Consider the following 23976-nt stretch of genomic DNA (forward strand, 5'->3'; position numbering starts at 1 on the left):
TACTTTCACCTCATGACTCCCTAAAGCACCATTCCCTCTAACATGTTACAGCTGCATGGGCCAACCATTGCTCTGTGCAGGAAATTTTTACATGGACTGAAAACTGTGCAGGAACCTTAAATGATTTTTTTTTGGTAATTTGCAGACTATGAATATTGTCAGCATTCATTGGGCCAGCAGTTTATTAACAATGAGTTACCGACTTCCATTCTGAGTGTATCGTTACACTTTGTAACAGTGCTGTAACTTGAAACATTGACCATGTTGAAGCTCTAAAATGTTTCAAAGTAAAGGTTGTTGTACATTTATTATCTATATATATTCATTTTATATATATGAATAATAAATGTTATATATTCATTAACACATTACAGGGTATTTCACAATTATATCTACATAGATTTCAAATTATACTAACATGATATAAAGAAAATTCCAGTGGCATAGCAACAAAGGCTACGTGTGTGGGAGCATTTCAGTTATTCTGCAGCTGCGCACCCACACGGCTTAGAGGGAAGAGTGCCTCAAAGGCTTTTTGAACCTATGATGCATGCCACTAGCAGGTGGAGCTCCACCAGGGTGAAACATCTGACTTCAGCAAGTACAGAGCAGCCTGGATATTAGTGGAAAATCGCTGCAGCTTGTAAGATCAAGCGAATGAACTATAATGAACTGCCAAGAGTTTTTGACAGCAACTCTCCACCTCTTAACTTTTACCGCCCAGAAGCATAACATTGAACATGGAACAGTACAGCACAGTAACAGGCCCTTCAGCCCACAATGTTGAGCTTGTTGAGTTCTGTTAATTGGACTTTGTAAGTATTTAGTATGCACACGCACTCTCCCTGTGGTGGGAAAGGAATTATGGGGTGTAAAAATGGCGGCCCTCGGGTATTGAAGGGAGACATTGAAAGCAAAGTTGTTTAAACAAAAGAAAAATGTGTCCTTGTTGCTTGGGCATTAACAATGGTTTCCAATTATAGGATCCAATCAGCACTTGATGAGAGCAAGCCTTATGAAAACTGGGAAAATGAAATTGGAATGTGGACTCGTGTTACGGAACTGGAGGAGATAAAACAAGCCTTGGCTGTTGTGTTGTTGTTTTTGGAGAGAAGTCCCCTAAGACAGCAATTGGAATTACTTTGAGTCAGGAAACAGCATACTTCACTGAGCAGAAACAAGAGTATAGCAAGTGTAGATCACAGAGGGACCAGACAATGGTACCATTACCTGGCACAAATCCAATAAATGAGTATGGTAGGAGATCAAAATGCGCGATATGTCGAAGCATTTACAACTGAACAAGAAACTGCTGGCACAGGACTGAACAAGTTAGGCTAAAGGAAGAAAACAAAAAATCTGAAGATGTAGAAGAGTGTCATATCACATTGTTTGTGAAGAAATCACTTACTAATGCAGAGACATCTGAAGTGGAGATTTTGATGATGGAGTCTCTGGGGTCTGCTGTTATTGATAAGCATACACATGTACCGAGTGGGGAGAAAATGGCTTGAAAGCTATGTAATGTGAACTAAACCAGAATGAAGTATAGAAACTGGTGAACACAGATATACCTAGTAACAAAGCATTCAAATTTAGAGGTGGAAAAATTGTACATTCCAGCAAAAGAGTGAAAATTCCTGCAAAAATAGGGCAGACAAAATGTTACATTGAAACAGAGGTGGAACATTCCACTAGTCTTGAGTAACTCTACCCTAAATAAAACTGGAGCAGTACAGGACATGGAGATTGACCAAGCAACGAGAATTCAACAGCCGGTGTCTCGAGTTCACCAGCTGTGGACTTCACTGTGTGACCATTCTAGATAAAGACGTCACTGAGAACCAACGTCAGAATGAAGTACTAACTGTCACAGGAAACATGACCATCAATGAGAAATGCAAACCTCACAAGCAGTTTAGACATGCTTCAATTGAGAGAGTTCAGAAACTGCTCAGGAGTTCAGGAAACACAGATGCAGATCATTTTGCCATTCTAAAACAGATAGTTGACAGCTGTGAGACATACCAAAGGTTTGGAAACCAAAGCCCAAACCTACAGTTGGTCTGCCAATAGCATCTGAAAACAGTGAAACAGTCGCCGCAGACCTACATGAACTGGAGCAAAGAGCGTGGTATCTCCACATCGTTGATGCGTTCACACCTTTCAGTGCCGGTAGCGTCGCAAATACAACGAGACCCTCAGAGATAGTAAAAACTTCATCCATTCCTGGATAAGTGAGCATGGCCCACCTTGTAAAGTATTCAGTCATAATGGTGATGAATTTAATAATAATGAACTCAGAGATATGGCAGGGAAGTTTAACATTGAAACAAAGACAACACTGGTATACAGTCCCTGGAGTAATGGACTTCGGAGTGACCCAGTCTAATTACTGAAATCATGCTGAAGGTGAACGGCTGTGATTGGAACACAGCCCTGGACTGGGCCTTTATGGTGAAGAATACCATGCACAATGGTTATAGCCCGTAACAATTAGTCATGTGTGGACAGACTTCATATTGAATCAATATAGATCAGGCTGGACCACCTGAGAAATATCAAGATGAAGATGTCCTAGTAACTAAAGAGGTGTCATTTGAACCTGTAAAACAGGATGAAATCAGAAGTTGGAGAATTAATGGAGTTTTTGAGGAAGCTAGAGACATTGGCAAAAGACAATGTCTACAAGATGGGTGTGTATTCTGAAAGAAAACCCGACAAGGGTTATACCAAAAGCTCATCTGGTGGCTAGAGGTTTTGAGGAACTGAACATTGAATTCTGAGAAGACTTGCCAACATGTGCAACAGAGTCTCTCCAGTGATATGTCAAAACCATTAGCAATCCCATAACACATAAAATTCATAGGGAATGGAGCTGTCATGTGACATTTACATCAACCCCCACCTGAAGCCAGAAGCAAAGGAACAGTGTGGAAACTCAGAAAGTGTGTGTATGGTCCATCAGATGCGTCACTCTACTGGCATAAAAAGGTCAAGGAAATAATGCTGAAAACAGGTGGAAAAAGTCACAAGTGAATCCAGCTGTTTTTCACTGGCAAGGTTCAGGATATCATGTGATGGGAATACTTGCCTGTCATGCAGATGACTTTGTATGGAGAGGCTCAAAAAAATCTTTGTCGCAACAGTTATCTCTCAGCTAAAGTCAACCGTTCCGACTGGATGGGAGGATCATGACAGATTCTGCTATGTACAGTACACATCCTCGCTGTTGACGGAACAGTATAACTGCACCAAGAAAGCTACATCAGGAATCTTCAGACAATTCACATGGAATCCTCATGTGCCACACATCGGGATACACCACTCAGTGAAGCTGAAGCTGAGAAACTTGGGTCAAAGGTAGGCCAGATTCTATGGGTGTTGCAATGAGTGACTGAAGCAACCCAAGTGCAGGACACAGGCACAGTGATTGAGTTTGGATGTTTTACACAGATGTAAATGCCAAACAACAAGCAGGAGGGATCTTGATGCAGAGCCTTGACTCAGAGAAACTTGGGTCAAAGGTAGGCCAGATTCTATGGGTGGCCAGGCAGGGCAGACCTGACATCATGTTTGATGCCTCCAACTTGGCATCCAGCACAAAAAATTCCGCAGTACAAACTTTGCATGAGGCAAACAAGATAGTGCACAGAATTCAATCTGAAAAAGTTGCCTTGAAGTTTCACAACTTGGAAAAGATAGCTCACTGAGGCTCGTTGTCTTCAGTGATGCCAGACTTGGAAATCTCCCTGATGGAGGGACTCAAGGGGGACATTTTATTGTACTGATGGGAGAAGAGGGAAGATTTACACCACTCTATTGGCAATCAAGAAGGATCCTGGGAGTTGTATGGAGTATGCTGGCAGGAGAAACCCTTGCATTGTCTGAAGGTATTGACAAAGCTGCTTTTCTGGCCACGCTCTTCTCTGAGCGTTTCCATGGTGATCCAAAGAAGGACAGTCTACAAATAACGTGCCACAGACAACTACTCTTAGGATGATGCCATCAAATCCACCAAGTCAGTTACAGAGAAGAGGTTTCGCCTGGGGATAAGCAGCATCAAAGAACTTGTCCAAGCACAGACAATTCATCACGTGCTGTGGTCAGCTACAAAGGAACAACTAGCTGACTGTCTCACAAAGAAGGGAGCCCCAGCTCTTGTTCTGTTAAAGGCCCTTAGTAAAGGCATTTATAACTTAAGAATTGTACTAACTTCAAGGGTTGGAACTAATTCCCACATCCTAATGGACATTGGAATTGTTTGGACATCTGAATTACCTTCCATTTTTTTTCAAATTTAATTTTTGAATATATGGGAGGTTGTTGGGTTCTGTTCATTGGACTTTGTAAGTAATTAGTATATGTGCACACTCTCCCCATTATGTATGCACACATGTGTGGAGGGAGAGGAATTATAGGATTGAAGGGAGACACTGAAGGTAAAGTTGTTTAAACAAAAGAAAAATGTGTCCATGTTGCTTGGACATTAACAGTGTTAAACCAATTAAATTAGTAATTAAATTGTTAACTAAACTATTCCCTTCTGCCTACACAATGTCCACATCCCTCCATTTTCCTCACAGTCATGTGCCTATCTAAGCATCTGTTAGAAGTCTCTAATGTATCTGCCTCTAACATCACCCCAGGAAGTCCACTCCAGGCACCCACCACTCCCATCAACTTGACCCTCACATCTCCTTTGAAATTCGCCCTCTCACCTTAAATGCATGCCCTCTGATATTAAACATTTCAACCCTGAGAAAAAGATACTGTATCTATGCCTCTTATAATCTTACAAATGTCAGCCTCCTCCACTCCAGAGGAAAGGAAAGGAATACTATCTGCCCATATTTCAACAGGCCATGAGACACAGGAGCAGAATGAGACCATTCAGTCCATCTAGTCTACGCCATCATTCTGTGATTACTGATTTATTATTTCTCTCTCAAACCCATGGGTTACTATTCAACCCATGTACCATTATGATCTGGAAGAATTTGGATTTCCGTCATTTTTAGAAATTCAAACATTCTCCCACATTCCTGAGGTTAACCCAGGATGAGGAATGAATGCTGGACTTGCTAACAATGACTTTATCTCAGAAGTATATGTTTTCACCTGGAGCCCAAACACCTTCCCCATCCTCACACATACAAGTCAGTCTCGGACAGGTTTTCTCAGCCTGGAATCCTTGCTTAATGGTATTGGTCCATGGCATTAGAAAAAATGGGAACCCCTGCTCCAGGAGGAGATGAACAGCAGATTAACTGATGTCCACTAATCACACAGGTGTGCTGGAAAGTATTAAAGTTCAAAACCAGGGCTCCAGTTAACAGACATTGCTTGAAGGTCAAAGTGCTTTTCTTGCTCTGGTTGATAAAAACTGCAATATATTTGAGTTGAAATTTCAGTGAATAATATTCCGAAGTTATAAATTCTACAGGGACAATGGATTCACTGTAAGTGCAGCACAGGATATCATTTAACCTTTCATGCCTGTCCACTGGTAATTTTAATTTTCACATTCATTCTTAGGCTGTGAGCTGTCAAGGACAGGGTGAGCAGCTGCTGCCCGGCTATGCTGGAATCAGATATTTCCAGCTTATTGCCTGTCCATTCTGCACACTGTTTAATCTCTGTCTCCTTGCTGGACAATTACACAATTTATATTATCTCTGAATGGAAAGTATTAATCACATTTATGACAATGAACTTCATTTATTTTTACTCTTTTCTTCATTAACCTCTCAGGCACCACAGTAGGGTACTGGGTCACATGATGCTATTACAGCTCAGTGTGTTAGGGGGTTCAGAGTTCAATGTCGGCGCCGTTCTCCAGGTCTTCAGCTTCCTCCCATGCTCCAAAGAAGTCCTGGGTAGGTGAACAGCTCATGGTATATTGCCCCATGATTCGGTGAGGGTTAATCCGGTTTGTCAAGGTTTGCTGGGGTGGCGTGGCTCGAAGGATGGAAAGGCCTACTCTGCAGTGTATTGCTAAATAACAAATATACCTGAACCAACTGCATCAACTGTGGAAAGAGTGGACTCATTATCCTCTTTAAGGTGTCTTAGGAATATTTATTTATTTAGAGGTTCAGTGCAGAACAGGCCCTTCAAGCTACCCTGCCCAGTAACCTTTCTATTTAATCCTAGCCTAATCACAGGACTACTTAAGTTACTAATTAACTCACTAAATGTTACGTCTTTGGACTGTGGGAGGAAACTGGAGCACCTGGAGGAAACCCATGCTGTCACAGGAGAATGTACAGACTCCTTACAGATAGTGCTGGAATTGAACTCTAGACTGTGAATATTATAACTTATGTATTTGCAAGTTTCCCAGGCAGGAGTTGATATGTTTCATCACCAACCTCAGGTTTTCAAGTCCAAGCAACATCCTTGCTAATTTTCTTTGCAGTCCAAATCCACAACTGTTAACCAATTCTCTATAAACATGACATTTCTCTGTTCAGACTTCAGAACAGTGTGGGTGACGGGGGCCATGATGTTCCCCTTGTGCACAAGTAAAATAAAGTGTGGCTGAGTTGTAAGAGGGTGCCTATTCTGGGTTATTATCGACAATGAAAATACCACCAAGCTTAAAGTATAGTACTCTGTCAAACAGAAGCAGAAAGCTCAATCTATCAGTGATGGGATGGACACTTACATCTTGAAGCAGTAAGACATTTGTAACTCAAGGCAGATAGAGCTCAACGAGCAGAGAAAGGAGGAGACCTAAGATGATATCCTGCAGAGTTCCACTCAAACACACATAAATCATCACCCCGACACAGTGGTGTCAACAAAACAATCTCTCCTCAATGTGGCAAAAACAAAGGAGCTGGTTGTGGACTACAGGAGGAATGGAGCCAGGCTCACCCCTATTGACATCAATGGATCTGGGGTTGAGAGGGTGAACAGCTTTAAGTTCCTCAGCATAAACATCACCGAGGACCTCACATGGTTTGTACATATCGGCTGTGTGGTAAAAAAGGTCTCTTTCACCTCAGATGGTTGAAGAAGTTTCAAAGCCTAAGAACTTTCTACAGGGGCACAATTGAGAGCATCCTGACTGTCTGCATCACTGTCTGGTATGGAAACTGTACTTCCCTCAATCACAGGACTCTGCAGAGAGTGGTGCGGACAGCCCAGCACATCTGTAGATGTGAACTTCCCACTATTCAGGACAGTTACAAAATCAGGTGTGTAGAAAGGGCCCGAAGGATCATTGGGGACCTGAGTCACCCCAACCACAAACTGTTCCAGCTGCTAACATCTGGGAAATGGCACCACAGCACAAAAGCCAGGACCAACAGGCTCCAGGACAGCTTCTTCCACCAGGCCATTAGATACTTAACTCATGCTGACACATCTGTATTTCTGTATTGACTATCCTTTTGTACATAATATTTATTACAAATTATAAGTTGCACATTGCACATTTAGAAGGAGACGTAACATAAAGATTTTTACTCCTCGTGTATATGAAGGATGTAAGTAATAAAGTCAATTCAATCCCATTCAATTCAGAAACAGATTGAACTAGCCATCAATTTAGTGCTGAGGTTACTAGCATTCAATATTTTCCATTAACAGACCAAAATGATATTAACTAGAGATGATAGGTATAAAATGGCATAGTCCAAGCACAGAGCTACAGTCTCTACTCTCAGATACAGTGACAAGCAAGTCGGCTGCATTTTACCCTGAGACAAAGCAATCACAGAAATGGTATCTGATAAATAATACAAACACCTAAATTGTGTATTTGTTGTCAGAACAATGGCAAACTCAATTAAAATGACCAGTAATCACAGTAACTTGCATCCTGCCAAGGAAGTATAGATTAGAAACTCTTTCAGGCATCATGTTTCAAAGCTCCATTCAATTGCATAGCACAGTGGAATCTATTACAATTAATTCATCACAGGACCATAAGACCTAGGAAGAGAATTAGCCCATTCATCTCATGGAATCTGCTTGACCGTTGAATCATGGCTGATTTACAACCCTGCTCAACCCCATTCTCTTGCCTTCTCCCTGTAATCTTTCATGCCCTGACTGATCAAGAACATGTCAGCCTTTGCTTTAAATATACCTGACGACTTGGCTTCCATCGCCTTCTGTGGCAATGAATTCCTCAGATTCACCACCCTCTGGCTAAATACATTTCTCCTTAACCCTGTTCTAAAGGGACATATTTGTATTCTGAGGCTGTGCCATCTGAACCTAGCTCCCCAGTGGACACAGACTATCCACATGCACCCTATCTAGGCCATTTAACATATTTCTCCAAGATCCCCCCCCTCCCCCAATTCTTCTACAGGTCCAAAGCCATCAAACACTCCTCATATGTTAACCCTTTCATTCCATAAGTACATAAGAGCATCTGACTCATCGAGCCTGCCCTGCCATTCAATAAGATCATGGCTGATCTGGCCATGGACTCATCTCCACCTACCTGCCTTTCCCCCATAACCCTTAATTCCACTACTATGCAAAGATCTATCCAACCTTGTCTTAAATATATTTACTGAAGTAGCCTCTGCTACTTAATTTGGCATAGAAGTCTACAGGTTCACCATCCTCTGGGAAAAGCAGTTCCTCCTCATCTCCTTCCTACCTCTAGTCCCCTGATTCTGGAGGCTATGTCCCTGGATCATTCTTGTGAATCTTCTCTGGACTCTCTCTAATACAGCACATTGTTTCTTAGATAAATGGCTCAAAACTGCTCTGTGTCATCGAACCAATGCCTTACACTGTGTGTCAGAAATATTACTTTCAAGGACTCTTGATCTCATGTTCTTGATTTTTATTGCTTAGCTCTTTTTTTTCTTTTGTATTGGCACAGTTTGTTGTCTTTTGCTCATTGGTCAACTGCCTGTTGGGTGTGGTCTTTCATTAATTCCATTATGATTATTGGATTTACCGTGTATGCTCACAAGAAAACAAATCTCAGGGTTGTAAATGGTGAAAAAAGCACTTTGATGATAAACTTACTTCGAGCTTTGAACTTTGAAATGTAGAGGAGATGACTGAAAGCAGAGCAGTGGAAAACAGTACCTTTAATAATAGACCGCAAAATAACAAGCCATGAATGCCACAAAACAAGAGAGAACAGATACTGAACACAACAGGCAACAAGGGAAACTTTAGGCAGAGGAGAGGGAGCAACTTTTTGAGGTTGGCTGGTTTGATGGGTGAACAAAGGACTGTGAATGAGAACAGGGGTCAAATTGGCTGCCAGTGATGAGTTGGAAATGAGTGGTTATTAGCTGAATGGAGACTAGAAGATCACCGTATGCTCAGACCTGACATTATAAGACCCCACCATTATATACTTATTTTATATTCTAGTCCTCTCAAAATGAATGTTGATATTGCATTTGTGGTCCTTATCATTCTTGGATAAGCAGCCCAAAACTCTCACAATACTCCATGACTCCAAGGATCATGGCAGTGGTGAAATGCTTGTACTCTTGTTCCCTCATCTACAAACTCCAGGGGCAGAGCTCTGTCACCTTAGCCTGTGAGATTGGGTAACCTTTGAGTCTGACTGCTCAGCTGACTCTTGAGCTGCCGTCCTTTCGTTTGAATGGATTCATTAAACTGGATTGAAAGTATCAATTATTTCCCTTTATTTTAATTAATATTAAAATTGCATTTGACTATAGCTGCGCTCTGCGAGATGAAGAACTGCTGCGTACTTGTTCTTGCAGAAACGCGGCTCCAGGACATCACCCACAGACCATCAACCTACAGGTCATGAAATTTGGCGACTATATATTTTTTAAATATTATTTTTGGTGACTATGTTTTTTTGCTATCATAATTACACGTGTGTTCTGTGTTTTGCACCTTGGCCCTGGAGGAAAGCTTATCGTTTGGCTGTATTCATGTGATGGCTGAATGATACCTGAACGTGAACTGAGCTTTTGCAGAGTAACTGAGTTTTAAATTATTACTTTTTAAAATATGTTTAACATTTTATTTTTTTTAAGTTTTTAATATCTCAGATTCTTACATATATACAGACATCACAGCATTGGGTGTCAAAGGGACATCAGGATGTTTTGGGTCAGAACCTCAGAGTACAGCATCTGATACTAACCTCGATCTGAGAGGTCCTCCAATTCACAGGACTTCCAGCTGTATGGATTACAAACGGTTACTGCTGCTGAGGTGATAAACAGTGACGTGTGGGCTGGGATAAATGTGAACCAGGATAATATGTTCTTTATTGTTTTTAATTTGATCAAAGCAATGAAATATATAAAGATCCAATAAACACTCACCAATGGAACTAACCACAGTGAATAACTCAATAAAAGTTCAAAAGTTTTAGAGACACATTTTATCATCAAAGTATCTATGCAGAACACAACCTTGAGATTTATCTTCTCCGGATAGCCAAAAAAGACAGAAAAGGTTGGTAGTTCTTGAACGAAAGACATCAATCTTCCCCCTTGCCTTCAAAATTGTAATCTCCCAGCACGAAAAAAAGAAACAAAAACTCACAAACCCCAAACCACCCCAAATTCCTGCCTCATACAAAAACTAACAGATCACCCAACCCCCAAACCTCCAATCAGCATCAAGAAAGAATGAACGAGAACACGAAAGAAACATAGAACTGAAAGAGGCCAATATGAACTACAGTCCCATCCATAAATCTCAGAATGTCAATAACATCTCTGAGACCAGCGGTCCCCTCTGAGTTCAGCGGTCCCCTCTGAGACCAGCGGCATGAACTGATGGCCCGCTCCAAGGGAAGCAACTCAAACCGGCGGCCCCCCCGAGGTCAGCAACTCAAACCGGTGGCCCCTTCTAAGAGAAGCGACTGGAACAGGCAGTCCCCTCCAAGGCAGCAGCATGAATGGACGGCCTCCTCCGAGGGAAGCGATTGGAATAGGCAGCCTCCTCCGAAGGAAGCGACTGGAATAGACAGCCTCCTCCGAGAGCAGCGGCACGAAACAATATACACTCAGCGGCCTCTTTATTAGAAGCCACCTGTACCTAATAAAATGGCCACTGAGTGTATGTTCATGGTCTTCTGCTACTGTAGCCCATCCGCTTCAAATCAAATCAAGTTTAATTGTCATTCAAATCCTACATGGATACAGCGGAATGAGACAGCATTCCTCTGGGGCCAAGGTTCAAAAATATACATGCACATTCAAAATAACAAGAAAGGAGAATATGAACAAAGTCATGTACAAAAACAAATTCTTAGACCAAGTTCTTAAGTGAAAAGTCTGACAAACTGATGGCTCCCAGCAGTCCAGCCTATAATTCCACCAATCCACCACTGGAGGGTAGCACCAATGAGAGAGGCCACGCTCAGCTGAGGTCAGATGCCATGCTACAAAGCAAGGCCGAGGACTGAGGCCTAGTCTTTGCTACAACCGAGGTAATGCAGCTGCCTCACTGCCTGTCTCTCCACCAAACAAAGGAAGCAATCAATTCCCAACAGAGTCTTGTGATCACAAAAGAAACATTCAAGACAGTCACTTGCAGTTCCACTGCACGCTGCCTTCACAGCCACTCGAAGGCACCAACTCTGATACCTCCGAGTAGCTCACAGCAGCATGGTCTCCACACAGGTCAGCTCTTCCGAACCCAATCCAGTTTCTCCTGCCGCCTGACAGCCCAGCTCAAAACCCTGGCCCGACGACCTGGCTCCTCATCCCCCGGCCCGACAACCTGGCTCCTCATCCCCCGGCCCGACTCAGTGGGCCGATACAATGCCCTCGGCCCGATGGACTGATATGATGTCCCCAGCCCAAAGGGCTGACTCACCTTCTCTGAACTGCCTGTTGGATCTTTTGACAACCCAGCTGCTGTTGGAGTCAAGAATAGTCTTACTATGTATAAAAACACATGTAACAAAGGGAAAAAGCACCTTTAGTTGGCCCCCAAGAGGCTGCTGCTTGTATACATGCCGACATCTTGCTGGAAGGAACGAGGTTTGACACGTTGCACATTCAGAGATGTTCTTTTGCACACCACTGTTGTAATGTGTGTTTTTTTGTGTTGCAGTCACATTCTCCTCTGAACTCTCTCATTAATAAGGCATTTTCACCCACAGAACTGACACTCACTGGATGTTTTCTTGTTGTTACACCATTCTTTGTAAACATTTTAGATTGCTGTGCATGAAAATCCCAGGAGATCAGCAGTTTCTGAGATACTCAAACCACTCCGTTTGGCACCAAAAATCATTCTACTGTCAAAGTCAATTAGATCACCTTTCTTCACCATTCTGTGGTTTGGTCTGAATAACAACAGGCCCTTTTGACCTTGTTGGCATGTTTTTATGCACCGAGTTGGCGCCACATGGATATCTGAATTAACGAGCAGTTGTACAGGTATCCCCAGTAAGCTGAGTACAACACAAGATGAACTCTGAATGGTTATAAAGGCAGCAGCAATTTGGTGATCTGGGGTGTAATAAACTGTTTTCTCTTCTGATTTACGGTCTGAAGGTCGATAAGTCACTTGGACCAGATGGACTACATCCCAGGGTTCCGAAAGAGGTGGCTGAAGAGATTGTGGAGGCATTAGTAATGCTCTTTCGGGAATGCAGACAGAATGTTTTTAAAGTCACTAAAGTATTACCTAATTAGCGGTCACTAAAAAGGCAACTAAAACAAACATAAGGAGAAAAAAAGACGAAATATAAAGTTAAGCTAGCCAATAATATCAAAGAAAATATCAAAAGTTTTTTCAAATAGAAAAGGAGTAAAAGAAGGGCTCGAGTAAATATTGTACTGCTGACAAATGACGCTGAGAAGTAGTATTGGGGGAAGAAAAAGTGGTGTTCTGCAGGGGTTGGTGTTGGAGCCACTGCTTTTCATGTCTTCTATGGATGAATTAGATGATGGAATTGGTGGCTTTGTGGCCAAGTTTGCGGATGATACAAAGATAGCTGGAGGTGAAGGTAGTGTTCATGAAGCAGGGAGTCTGGAATAGGACTTACTGATTTGGAGAATGGGTAAAAAAGTAGCAAATAGAATACTATGTAGAGAAATGTATGGTCATGCACTTTATTAGAAGGAAGAAAGGTGTAGACTGTTTTCTAAAGGGGGAGAAAATTCAAAAATCCGAGATGCAAGGAACTTAGGAGTCTGTGCAGGATTCCCAGAAGGTTAATTTGCAGGTTGAGTCTGTGGTGAGGAAGGCAATGCGACATTAGCATTTATTTCAAGAGGACTAGAATATAAAAGCAAGGAAGTAACACTGAAGCTGTATAAGGCATTGTTTGACTGCACTTGGATTATTGTGAGTAGTTTTGGGTTCTTTACATAAGAAAAGTGCTGGCATTGGAGAGGGTCCAGAGGAGGTTCACAAGAATGAATCTGGGAATGAAAGGGTTAACATTTGTGGAGTGTTTGATGGGTTAGGGTTCAAAAGCAGTTTATTCAAAGGAGTTTAAAAGAATGGGAGGGGATCTCATTGAAACCTACTGAATGTTGAAAGGCCGAGATAGAGTGGATGTGGAGAAGATGCTTCGTATACTGGTGGAATCTATGACCAGAGGGCACAACCTTGGCCGAGAGAGACACACAATTCAAATGGAGATTAGGAGGAGTTTCTTCAGCTAGAGGATGGTGAATCTGTGGAATTCATTACCACAGGCGGCTGTGGAGACCAAGTCATTGAGTATGTTTAGAGTGGAGGTGGGTAGGTTCTTGATTAATCAGGGCATCAAAGATTATGGAGAGAAGGCAGGAGAATGGGGTACAGAATTATAATTAATCAGCCACAATGGAATGGCAGAGCAGGTTCCATGGGCCAAATCATAGAGACGTCATTTGTGTTATGGTGGTTGTGTTGCTTCAAAACTGTCTCTGCCATAATTGTTTATAATGCAAACCCATATCACTTGTGCATACATCAAGAAATGAGAGCTGAAAGAAAATAAAGTGAGTTTATTTATTATTTAAATACATTCTGTAGGAGTGAATTTCAATCCACATCTCAAATGTTTGAGTTATGATTTGTGGATTTTGTACAGATCAATTCCATAACCTGAATGACCATAGAATTATTTCACTTCACTTGTACTAGAGAAACAGTAATGTTATTGTGGAGATTCTGGGTTTAACAATATTGTTTAAAATAATCATCAATAAATCATGCCTTGATGTCACCTGTTGCAGCCAGCAGGGATGAAGACGCCAGAGCCGGCTGTGTACTGGGTTGGGGGCTGCCCTCCCGTGTTCCCTGGGTAACAGACAAGCACAAGTGCGAGATGAGGAACTGCTGTGGGCTTGTTCTTGCAGAAATGTGGCTCCAGGACAACATCCCATGCACCGTCAATCTACAGGCCATATTACCTGTTTATGTATCGTTATTATTTGTTACTGTATGTGTTTCTTTTATAATTATATGTGCTGTGTGTGCCTCGTGCTCTATGTGATTGTTGGTTCTATGCTATGCACCTTGAACTAACATGTTTATATTTTGCTTTTTTTCCCCCTCAACTCAGATGATCTTCCTTGTTTCAGCAGCCAATGTACAATAATCCACATGGACACACGTTTTTCAATGCTACGTGAAGAGTTTCACCTTACCGTTTAATTGCTTTGTAGCAGATAATAACAGCCACCACCAGGAAGGCAAGCGTAGCACAGCCCACTGCAATTACAATCACCATGTCCGTCCACCAGGGCTTTAATGGCGGATAATCTGTCGGCTTTACAACTGTAAAAGAGAGAGAAAGACATAACTTTTACCGTTTGTGCTGAAATGGCACACTACTTTGTGCTCCAAGTACCCTGAGACCTTAATAATCAACTGTAACATCTTCCCAACCACTGAGGTCAGCCTAACAGGACTATAGTTTCCGGCCTCTCTCCCTTCTTGAAGAGTGGAGTGACATTTGCAATTTTCCAGTTTTCCAGAACCATTCCAGAATCTAGTGATTCTTGAAAGATCATTACTAATGCCTCCACAATCTCTTCAGCCACCTCTTTCAGAATCCTGGGGTACACACCATCTTGTTCAGGTGGCTTATCTACCCTCAGACCATTCAGTTTCCCAAGAACCTTCTCTCTAGTTGTGGTAGCTTCACACACTTCATGACCCCTGACACCTGGAACTTCCACCATGAAGACTGATGCAAAATACTTACTCAGTTCATCTGTCATTTTGTTGTCCCCCATTACTACCTCTCCAACATCACTTTCCAGCAGTTCAATATCCACTCTCTTCTTTCTTTTACATTTTATGTATCTGAAGAAACTTTTGGTATCCTCTTTTTTGCTAGCTTACTTTTTATTCCTTCTTTACCTTCTTAATAACTTTTTTTGCTGCCTTCTGTTGGTTTTTAAAAGCTTCCCAATCCTCTTATTTCCCACTAATTTTTTGCTCTATTATATGCCCTCTCTTTGGCTTTTATGTTGGCTTTGACTTTACTTGTTAGCCACACTTGTGTCATCTTTCGTTTAGAATACTGAATTATGAAAGGAATTTTTCATCACACACACAATTTTATGTAATGTCGATTGAAAATATATTAAATAATGTTATGCAAAAATTAATCTGTTTAAATGTATCATTTAGTGCATTTTTGATATAGTTCAAAGTAAATTTATTACCTAAGTACATATATGTTGGCATATACAACCCTCAGATTCATTTTCATGTGTGAATACTCAATAAATCTATAGAATAATAACCATAACAGAATCAATAACAAACTGCACGTATCAAAAGAAGGAAACAATAATAAATAAGTAAACAAATATAGAGAACAAGAGATGAAGAATCCTTGAAAGTGAGTCCATTGCTTGTGGGAACATTTCAATGTTGGGGCAAGTGAAGTTGAGTGAAGTTATCCCTTCTGGTTCAAGAGCCTGATGGTTCAGGGGTACTAACTGTTCCTGAACATGGTGGTGAGAGTCCTGAGTCTCCTGTATCTTCTTCCCAATGACAGCAGTGAGAAGAGAGCTTGACCTGGTTAGTGTGAGTCCTTGATGATAGATGCTGCTTTCCTGCAACAATTCCTCCGTAGAGTTGTGCTCGATGGTTAGCAGGGCTTTACCTGCAATGGCCTTGGCTGTACCTACTACTTTTTGTAGGATTTTCCATTCCAGGCCATTGGTGTTTCCATACCAGGCTGTGATGCAGCCAGTCAATCTGCATATCTATAGAAGTATGTCAAAGTATTAGATGTCATGCTGAATCTCTGCAAACTCCTAAGGAGGTAGAGGTGCTGCCTACTTTCCCCATAATTACACTTACATGCTGGGCCCTGGACAGGTTCTCCAAAATAATAACACTCAGGAATTTAAAATTGCTGACCCTCTCCACCTCTGGCCACCTGATGAGACTAGCTCATGAAACACTGGTTTCCTTTCCCCGAAATCAAAAGTCAGCTCTTTGGTTGTGCTGACATTGAGTTGTTGTGGCACCCCTCAGCCAGATTTTCAGTCTCCCTCCTGTATGCTGATTCATCACCACCTTTGAGTCAGTCTATGATGGTGGTATCAACATCAGATTTGAATATGGTTTTGGAGCTGTGCCGAGCCACACTGTAATGGGTGTAAATCAAGTCAAGCGGACACAAAGCACACAGCCTTGTGCTGCCACTGATAATATTGCTAACCTGTTTAATTAAAACTGTCAGTAGCAAATTGAATTGCTTTAACATTTAAATGGGAAGAACATGATTGAGAAAGCTTGCTGTCAGAGATACTCAGAACATTGAAAGAGCTTGACTATCGATTATGTCAGTGAGACAAGGCCTATAGTTATTTTTAAGTATTTGGTGGGGTGTTTTTGTTGTGTCCGTACAACTACATATCCCGTCTGTAACATAAATGGTACCACAGCATTAAAGCCAGGACCAACAGCTTCTTCCACCAGGCCATCAGACTGATTAATTCACGCTGAATCAACTGTATTTCTATGCTGTATTTGACTGTCTTGTTGTACAAACTATTTATTGCAAATTACTACAAATTGCACATTGCACATTCAGACGGAGACGTAACGTAAAGATGTTTACTTCTCGTGTATGTGAAGGATTTAAGAAATAAAGTCAATTCAATTGAATTCAATAGGTACAGCACTGTAGCAATGTTTGAGAGAAACTGGTGGTAGTAGTTTAGAAGGGTCAAGTATGACCTGAATTATGAGACATTTTCTGGTTTGGGTGCCTGTAGCATTGCTTCAGTCTTCTCTTGTGACTTACGTAAGCCGTACTTGTCAATGTCATGTCCACAATATAAGATTTCATTCTTGAATAACTGACATTTCTCTCTCTTTGCACACAGACCATACTCACTCAGCCTGGTAAGCACTTTACTAAGGTTCTGGAGGTGCTCTTCATCATTCTTGCCAGTCACAATGATGTCCATAAGACAATACTACATAGCAGCAGAATTAGGCCACTCAGCCCATGCAGTCTGCTCCGCCATTCCATCATGGCTGATCCCGGATCACACTCAACCCCAAGATAAAACTGTGTTCCTTACATATCTTGGAGCACTTGGTCCATTGCTCTTTGCCAAATTTCTCGAGCTGATGCGGCACCAAAGACAAGACGGTGATACTGGAACAGTCCCTTGTGAGTGTTGATTGTGAGGGACTTCCTGCCTGACTCCTCAATCTCCATTTGCAGATAGGCTTGTGACAACTCAATCTTTGAAAACTTCTCCCTGACTGCCAAAGATGCAAATATATCTTCTATTTGTGGCAGGAGATACCATACAGTACGCAACACAGGATTGGTGCTCACTTTCAAGTCCCAGAACATCCAAACTGCTCTGGCCTTCCCTTTCTTGATCACTTTGACAATGGGTGTGGCCTGATCTCCACTCAGCCTTGGAGAGAATGCAGGTTGCCTCCAAGCTCTGAAGTTCACCATCCACTTTAGGGTAGTGAAGAAGGCACTATGGAATCTTGGTGTTGCTGCTTCATTCAGTTCAATTCTAGCCTTCATGACTTTGAGTTTACCAATCACCTTTTCAAACACCTTCTCATTAGCATCACGCAGCTGTGACAGTTTCTGGTTTGTGCCACTGTTTGGGCTACTTTTGCCTGTTGATGACGTGTTGAACATTTGATGGTATGCCAGTGTAGTTGGCTTTTTCTCAACCATGCATCTCCACTTTTCAATAGACAAAGCTCTGATTGCTGTGTGTTGACTCCATATGTCACATTCACTTTCAGTCTGCCTTTGGGAGACACTTTGTGCTCCCGTGTAGGTCGTTAGCATCACCAAGGTATTTTCTAATGGTAGCTTAGAAAACAGTCTGTTGCAGACAGCCTTATCACTAGTCTCCTTAAGAGACATAACATTGTATCAAGTTTTACAGTAGTATAGACTTAGAGAGATGCACAGAGTCAGGGAGCTGTACAGGGTCAGGGAGTTGTACAGGGTCAGGGAGCGGTACAGGGTCAGGGAGCTGTACAGGGTCAGGGAGCGGTACAGAGTCAGGGAGCGGTACAGGGTCAGGGAGCTGTACAGGGTCAGGGAGCTGTACAGAGTCAGGGAGCTGTACAGGGTCAGGGAGCTGTACAGGGTCAGGGAGTTGTAGAATCAAGGAGCTGTACAGAGTCAGGGAGTTGTATAGAGCCAGGGAGTTGTATAGAGCCAGGGAGTTGTATAGAGTCAGGGAGCTGTAGAGTCAGGGAGTTGTACAGAGTCAGGGAGTTGTACAGAGTCAGGGAGTTGTACAGGGTCAGGGAGCTGTACAGGGTCAGGGAGTTGTAGAATCAAGGAGCTGTACAGAGTCAGGGAGCTGTATAGAGCCAGAGAGTTGTATAGAGTCAGGGAGTTGTATAGAGTCAGGGAGTTGTACAGGGTCAGGGAGCTGTATAGAGTCAGGGAGTTGTACAGAGTCAGGGAGTTGTAGAGTCAGGGAGTTGTACAGGGTCAGGGAGTTGTACAGGGTCAGGGAGCTGTAGAGTCAGGGAGTTGTACAGGGTCAGGGAGCTGTAGAGTCAGGGAGTTGTAGAGTCAGGGAGCTGTACAGAGTCAGGGAGTTGTACAGGGTCAGGGAGCTGTACAGGGTCAGGGAGCTGTACAGAGTCAGGGAGCTGTACAGAGTCAGGGAGTTGTACAGAGTCAGGGAGTTGTACAGAGTCAGGGAGCTGTACAGAGTCAGGGAGTTGTATAGAGCCAGGGAGTTGTATAGAGCCAGGGAGTTGTATAGAGTCAGGGAGCTGTAGAGTCAGGGAGTTGTACAGAGTCAGGGAGTTGTACAGGGTCAGGGAGCTGTACAGGGTCAGGGAGTTGTAGAATCAAGGAGCTGTACAGAGCCAGGGAGTTGTATAGAGCCAGGGAGTTGTATAGAGTCAGGGAGCTGTAGAGTCAGGGAGTTGTACAGAGTCAGGGAGTTGTACAGGGTCAGGGAGCTGTACAGGGTCAGGGAGTTGTAGAATCAAGGAGCTGTACAGAGTCAGGGAGTTGTATAGAGCCAGGGAGTTGTATAGAGTCAGGGAGTTGTATAGAGTCAGGGAGTTGTACAGAGTCAGGGAGTTGTAGAGTCAGGGAGTTGTACAGGGTCAGGGAGTTGTAGAGTCAGGGAGTTGTAGAGTCAGGGAGTTGTACAGGGTCAGGGAGTTGTAGAGTCAGGGAGTTGTACAGGGTCAGGGAGCTGTACAGAGTCAGGGCATTGTACAGGGTCAGGGCATTGTACAGGGTCAGGGAGTTGTACAGGGTCAGGGAGTTGTACAGGGTCAGGGAGTTGTAGAGTCAGGGAGTTGTACAGAGTCAGGGAGTTGTACAGGGTCAGGGAGTTGTACAGAGTCAGGGAGTTGTAGAGTCAGGGAGTCGTACAGAGTCAGGGAGCTGTAGAGTCAGGGAGTTGTAGAGTCAGGGAGCTGTACAGAGTCAGGGAGCTGTACAGGGTCAGGGAGCTGTAGAGTCAGGGAGCTGTAGAGTCAGGGAGCTGTAGAGTCAGGGAGTTGTACAGAGTCAGGGAGTTGTACAGGGTCAGGGAGCTGTACAGGGTCAGGGAGCTGTACAGGGTCAGGGAGCTGTACAGAGTCAGGGCGTTGTAGAGTCAGGGAGTTGTACAGGGTCAGGGAGCTGTACAGAGTCAGGGAGTTGTACAGAGTCAGGGAGCTGTACAGAGTCAGGGAGTTGTACAGAGTCAGGGAGTTGTACAGGGTCAGGGAGCTGTACAGAGTCAGGGAGCTGTACAGAGTCAGGGAGTTGTACAGGGTCAGGGAGTTGTAGAATCAAGGAGCTGTAGAATCAGGGAGCTGTAGAGTCAGGGAGTTGTAGAGTCAGGGAGTTGTACAGAGTCAGGGAGTTGTACAGGGTCAGGGAGTTGTAGAGTCAGGGAGTTGTACAGAGATAGATTTGTAGAGTAATCTATGTATCGAATAATAGAGTAATACAGAGTATGAAAAATAGTTTAGTGTTAGAGAGTTTTACAGAGTTATACTATTGCATAGAGGTAAAGAGTTACAGTATAACATTTTACAAAGCTATAGATTTGCTTAGAGTTGGAGAGTTATGGATGGTGAGTTGGTGACCTTAAGATTTAGGAGCAGAATTAGGCCATTTTGCCTGTTGAGTCTGCTCTGCCATTTCATTATGGCTGATCCAATTTTCCTCTCAGCACCTCTCCTGCCTTCTCCCCGTATCCCTTCATATCCAGACCAATGAAGAATCTATCAAACTCTGCCTTAAATGTACATAAAGACCTGGCCTCCACAGCAGCCTATGGTGAAGAACTCCACAGATTCACCACTCTCCTGCTAAGGAAATTCCTCATAATCTCTGTTCTGAAAGGGCTCCCTACTCTTCTGAGGCTGTGTCCTCTGGTCTTAGACTCTCCCACCATAAGAAACATCCTCTCCACATCTATTCTTTCAGGTCCTTGAGGTCACCCCTCATTCTTTTGTATTCCTGTGAAGACAGGCCTAGGGCCACCAAACGTTCTTCATATAAGAAGCCATTCAATCCTGAAATCATTTTCATGAACCTCCTTTTAACCTGTTCCAGTTTCAGCTCATCCTTTCTAAGATACAGAGCCTCACAATACTCACAATGAGGGCCTCATTAGAGTTTTATAAAGTTTCAGCATTACATCCTTGCTTTTATATTTTTGTCCTCTTGAAAGGAATGCTAACATTGCATTTTCCTTCCTCACCACAGACGTAACCTGCAAATTAACCTTTAGGGAATCCTGTACAAATGACTCTCAAGTCCCTTTGCACCTCAGTTTTTGTATTTTCTCTCCATTAGGAAATAGCCAATCCTTTAAATTGCTTGACCAAAGTGCATGGCCATAGCTTTCCCAACACTCTATTTCATCTGCCATTTCTTTGCCCATTCTCCAAATCTGTCTAGGTCTTTCTGTAACCTCTCTACTTCCTCAAAACTACAGGCCTCTCCACTGATCTTCATATCATCTGCAAACTTTGCAACAAAGCCATCTTTTCCATCATCTAAATCATTGGATGCCTTCCTGCCTATCCTTTTCATACATTAAGGTCCCAACCATAATCTTTCAGCCATGAATCAGTGATGCCTATAACATCACACCTGCAAATCTGTAACTGTGCTGCAAGATCACATTCCGTATACTGTGCACATTCAAATACAACTCCTCCAGTCCACTCCAACCACAGACTGTTGTTTAAAGTTGTTCCGTGATAGAGTGGTATAACTTTGTACAGGGTTACAGAGCTGTATGGAGTTATATAGGGTTACAAGGATATAACATTGTATTGAGTTATAGCATAGTATAGAGTTTTAGAGTAGTGTGGAGTTCTTGAGTGGCAAAGAGTGAGAGAGTTGTATAGAATTAGAGAGTTGTATGGTGATAGAGTGTTGTATAGTGTTGGAGATTTATAGAGTTACCAAGTTGTTTAGAGTTATATATAGTTTTCTAGAGTTAGTTAGAGTGTTGCATCGAGTTAGTTAGAGTGTTGCATAGAGTTAGTTAGGGTGTTGCATAGAGTTAGTTAGGGTGTTGCATAGAGTTAGTTAGGGTGTTGCACAGAGTTAGAGTTGTAGAGTGTTATAGAGATATAATGTTATACGGAGTTATAGAGTTATGGCATTAACATCGATTTCACAATCTTCTGGTAATGGGCTCCCCCGCCCCCTCCTTCACCAGGCCCCATTCCCTTTTCTCTCACTCTCTCTCTCACCTTATCTCCCTGCCTCCCCTTTGCCTCCCTTTGGTGTTGCTCCCCCCTTTTCTTTCTTCCATGGCCTTCTATCCTCATCTATCATACTCCCCCTTCTCCAGCCCTGTATTTCTTTCACCAATCAACTTCCCAGCTATTTACTTCATCCCTCCCCTCCTGGTTTCACCTCTCACCTTGTGTTTCTTTCTCTCCTCCCCCACCTTTTAAATCTACTCCTCATCTTTTTTTCCCTCCAGTCCTGCCAAAGGGTCTCGGCCCGAAACGTCAACTGTACTTTTTTTCCATAGATGCTGCCTGGCCTGCTGAATAACTCCAGCATTTTGTGTCTGTTGACTAGAGCTAGAGAGCTACAGATTTGTATAGAATTACACAGATTTGGAGCTTTGACAGACTTATAGAATTATTGAGTCGGGGAGTTGCATCAAGTCGTAGAGTCAGTGCGTGAAGGGGGTAGAGAGTTGGAGAGTTCTACAGTTGAATAGCATTATAAGTATTATAATGTTATAGAGTTATATAGAGTTAGGGAGTTTAAGAGTTGTATACATTTATGGATTATATGGAGTTAGGGTGTAATGTAGAGTTAGGGAGTGGAGTAGATGTAGAGACTTATACAGGTCTATATAGTTATAGAATTATAACATTGTATAGAGTGATAGTGTTTTAACATTGTGTAGAGAAAGAGAATTACAGGTTTGTCTAGTGTTACAGAGTTGGACAGTTGTATGAAGTTATAGAGTTGTTCAGAGTTATAAACTACTACAGAGTTAAGGATAAGTATAGAACTATTGAGTTGTATAGTGTTCTAGAGTTGTGTTGAGGTGTACGGAGTTGTGTTGAGGTGTATCGAGTTATGTTGAGGTGTACGGAGTTGTGTTGAGGTGTACGGAGTTGTGTTGAGGCGTACGGAGTTGTGTTGAGGCGTACGGAGTTGTGTTGAGATGTACGGAGTTGTGTTGAGATGTACGGAATTGTGTTGAGATGTACGGAGTTGTGTTGAGGTGTACAGAATTGTGTTGAGGTGTACGGAGTTGTGTTGAGGTGTACGGAGTTGTGTTGAGGTGTACAGAGTTGTGTTGAGGTGTACGGAGTTGTGTTGAGGTGTACGGAGTTGTGTTGAGGTGTACGGAGTTGTGTTGAGGTGTACGGAGTTGTGTTGAGATGTACGGAGTTGTGTTGAGATGTACGGAATTGTGTTGAGATGTACGGAGTTGTGTTGAGGTGTACAGAATTGTGTTGAGGTGTACAGAGTTGTGTTGAGGTGTACGGAGTTGTGTTGAGGTGTACAGAGTTGTGTTGAGGTGTACGGAGTTGTGTTGAGGTGTACGGAGTTGTGTTGAGGTGTACGGAGTTGTGTTGAGGTGTACGGAGTTGTGTTGAGGTGTACGGAGTTGTGTTGAGGTGTACAGAGTTGTGTTGAGGTGTATGGAGTTGGAGACTTACATGGAGTCATGGAATTGCATAGAGTTAGAGAGTTTTAGATTTGTATAGAGTTAGAGGGTTATAGAGTTGTGTAGATTTAGAGTTGTACAGAGTTGGAGAGTTATGGAGTTGTACATAGTTAGAAACCGATAACCTCGTATTATGTTATAGAGATATAATGTCTGGATTTATAGTTCAGGAGTGGTACAGAATTAGAGTGATAAATTTAGAGAGTTGTACAGAGTACTAGGGTTCTGGAGTTGTGTGAGAGTTGTCTTCATTATATAGAGTTAAAGAGATATAGCATTGCGTCTTGTTATAGAATTCTAAAGAGTTAGAAAGTTACAGATGTGTACAGAGTAAGGGAGTTGTATGGAGTTTTGTTTTGTATAGAGTTAAAACAGTTCTAAATTTACAGAATTGTATAGAGTT

General features: G+C 42.6%; 1 protein-coding gene across 7 annotated transcripts in view; it reads right to left on the reverse strand.

Moving 5' to 3' along the window:
- prima1 (proline rich membrane anchor 1) overlaps positions 1 to 23976 on the reverse strand; it is a 223142-nt gene that overhangs the window by 160833 nt on the left and 38333 nt on the right. For 6 of the 7 annotated variants that reach the window (XM_073039159.1, XM_073039163.1, XM_073039160.1 and 3 more), the window contains exon 3: positions 14580 to 14709. In XM_073039159.1, coding sequence (XP_072895260.1) covers positions 14580 to 14709 — 130 coding nt within the window. Of the gene's footprint in view, positions 1 to 12818; positions 14230 to 14579; positions 14710 to 23976 lie in introns of those variants that run through there. The other variant, XM_073039157.1, reaches the window with a different exon arrangement.

This window comes from Hemitrygon akajei, chromosome 3, assembly GCF_048418815.1.
Source record: "Hemitrygon akajei chromosome 3, sHemAka1.3, whole genome shotgun sequence".
Taxonomy (NCBI): Eukaryota; Metazoa; Chordata; class Chondrichthyes; order Myliobatiformes; family Dasyatidae; genus Hemitrygon; species Hemitrygon akajei.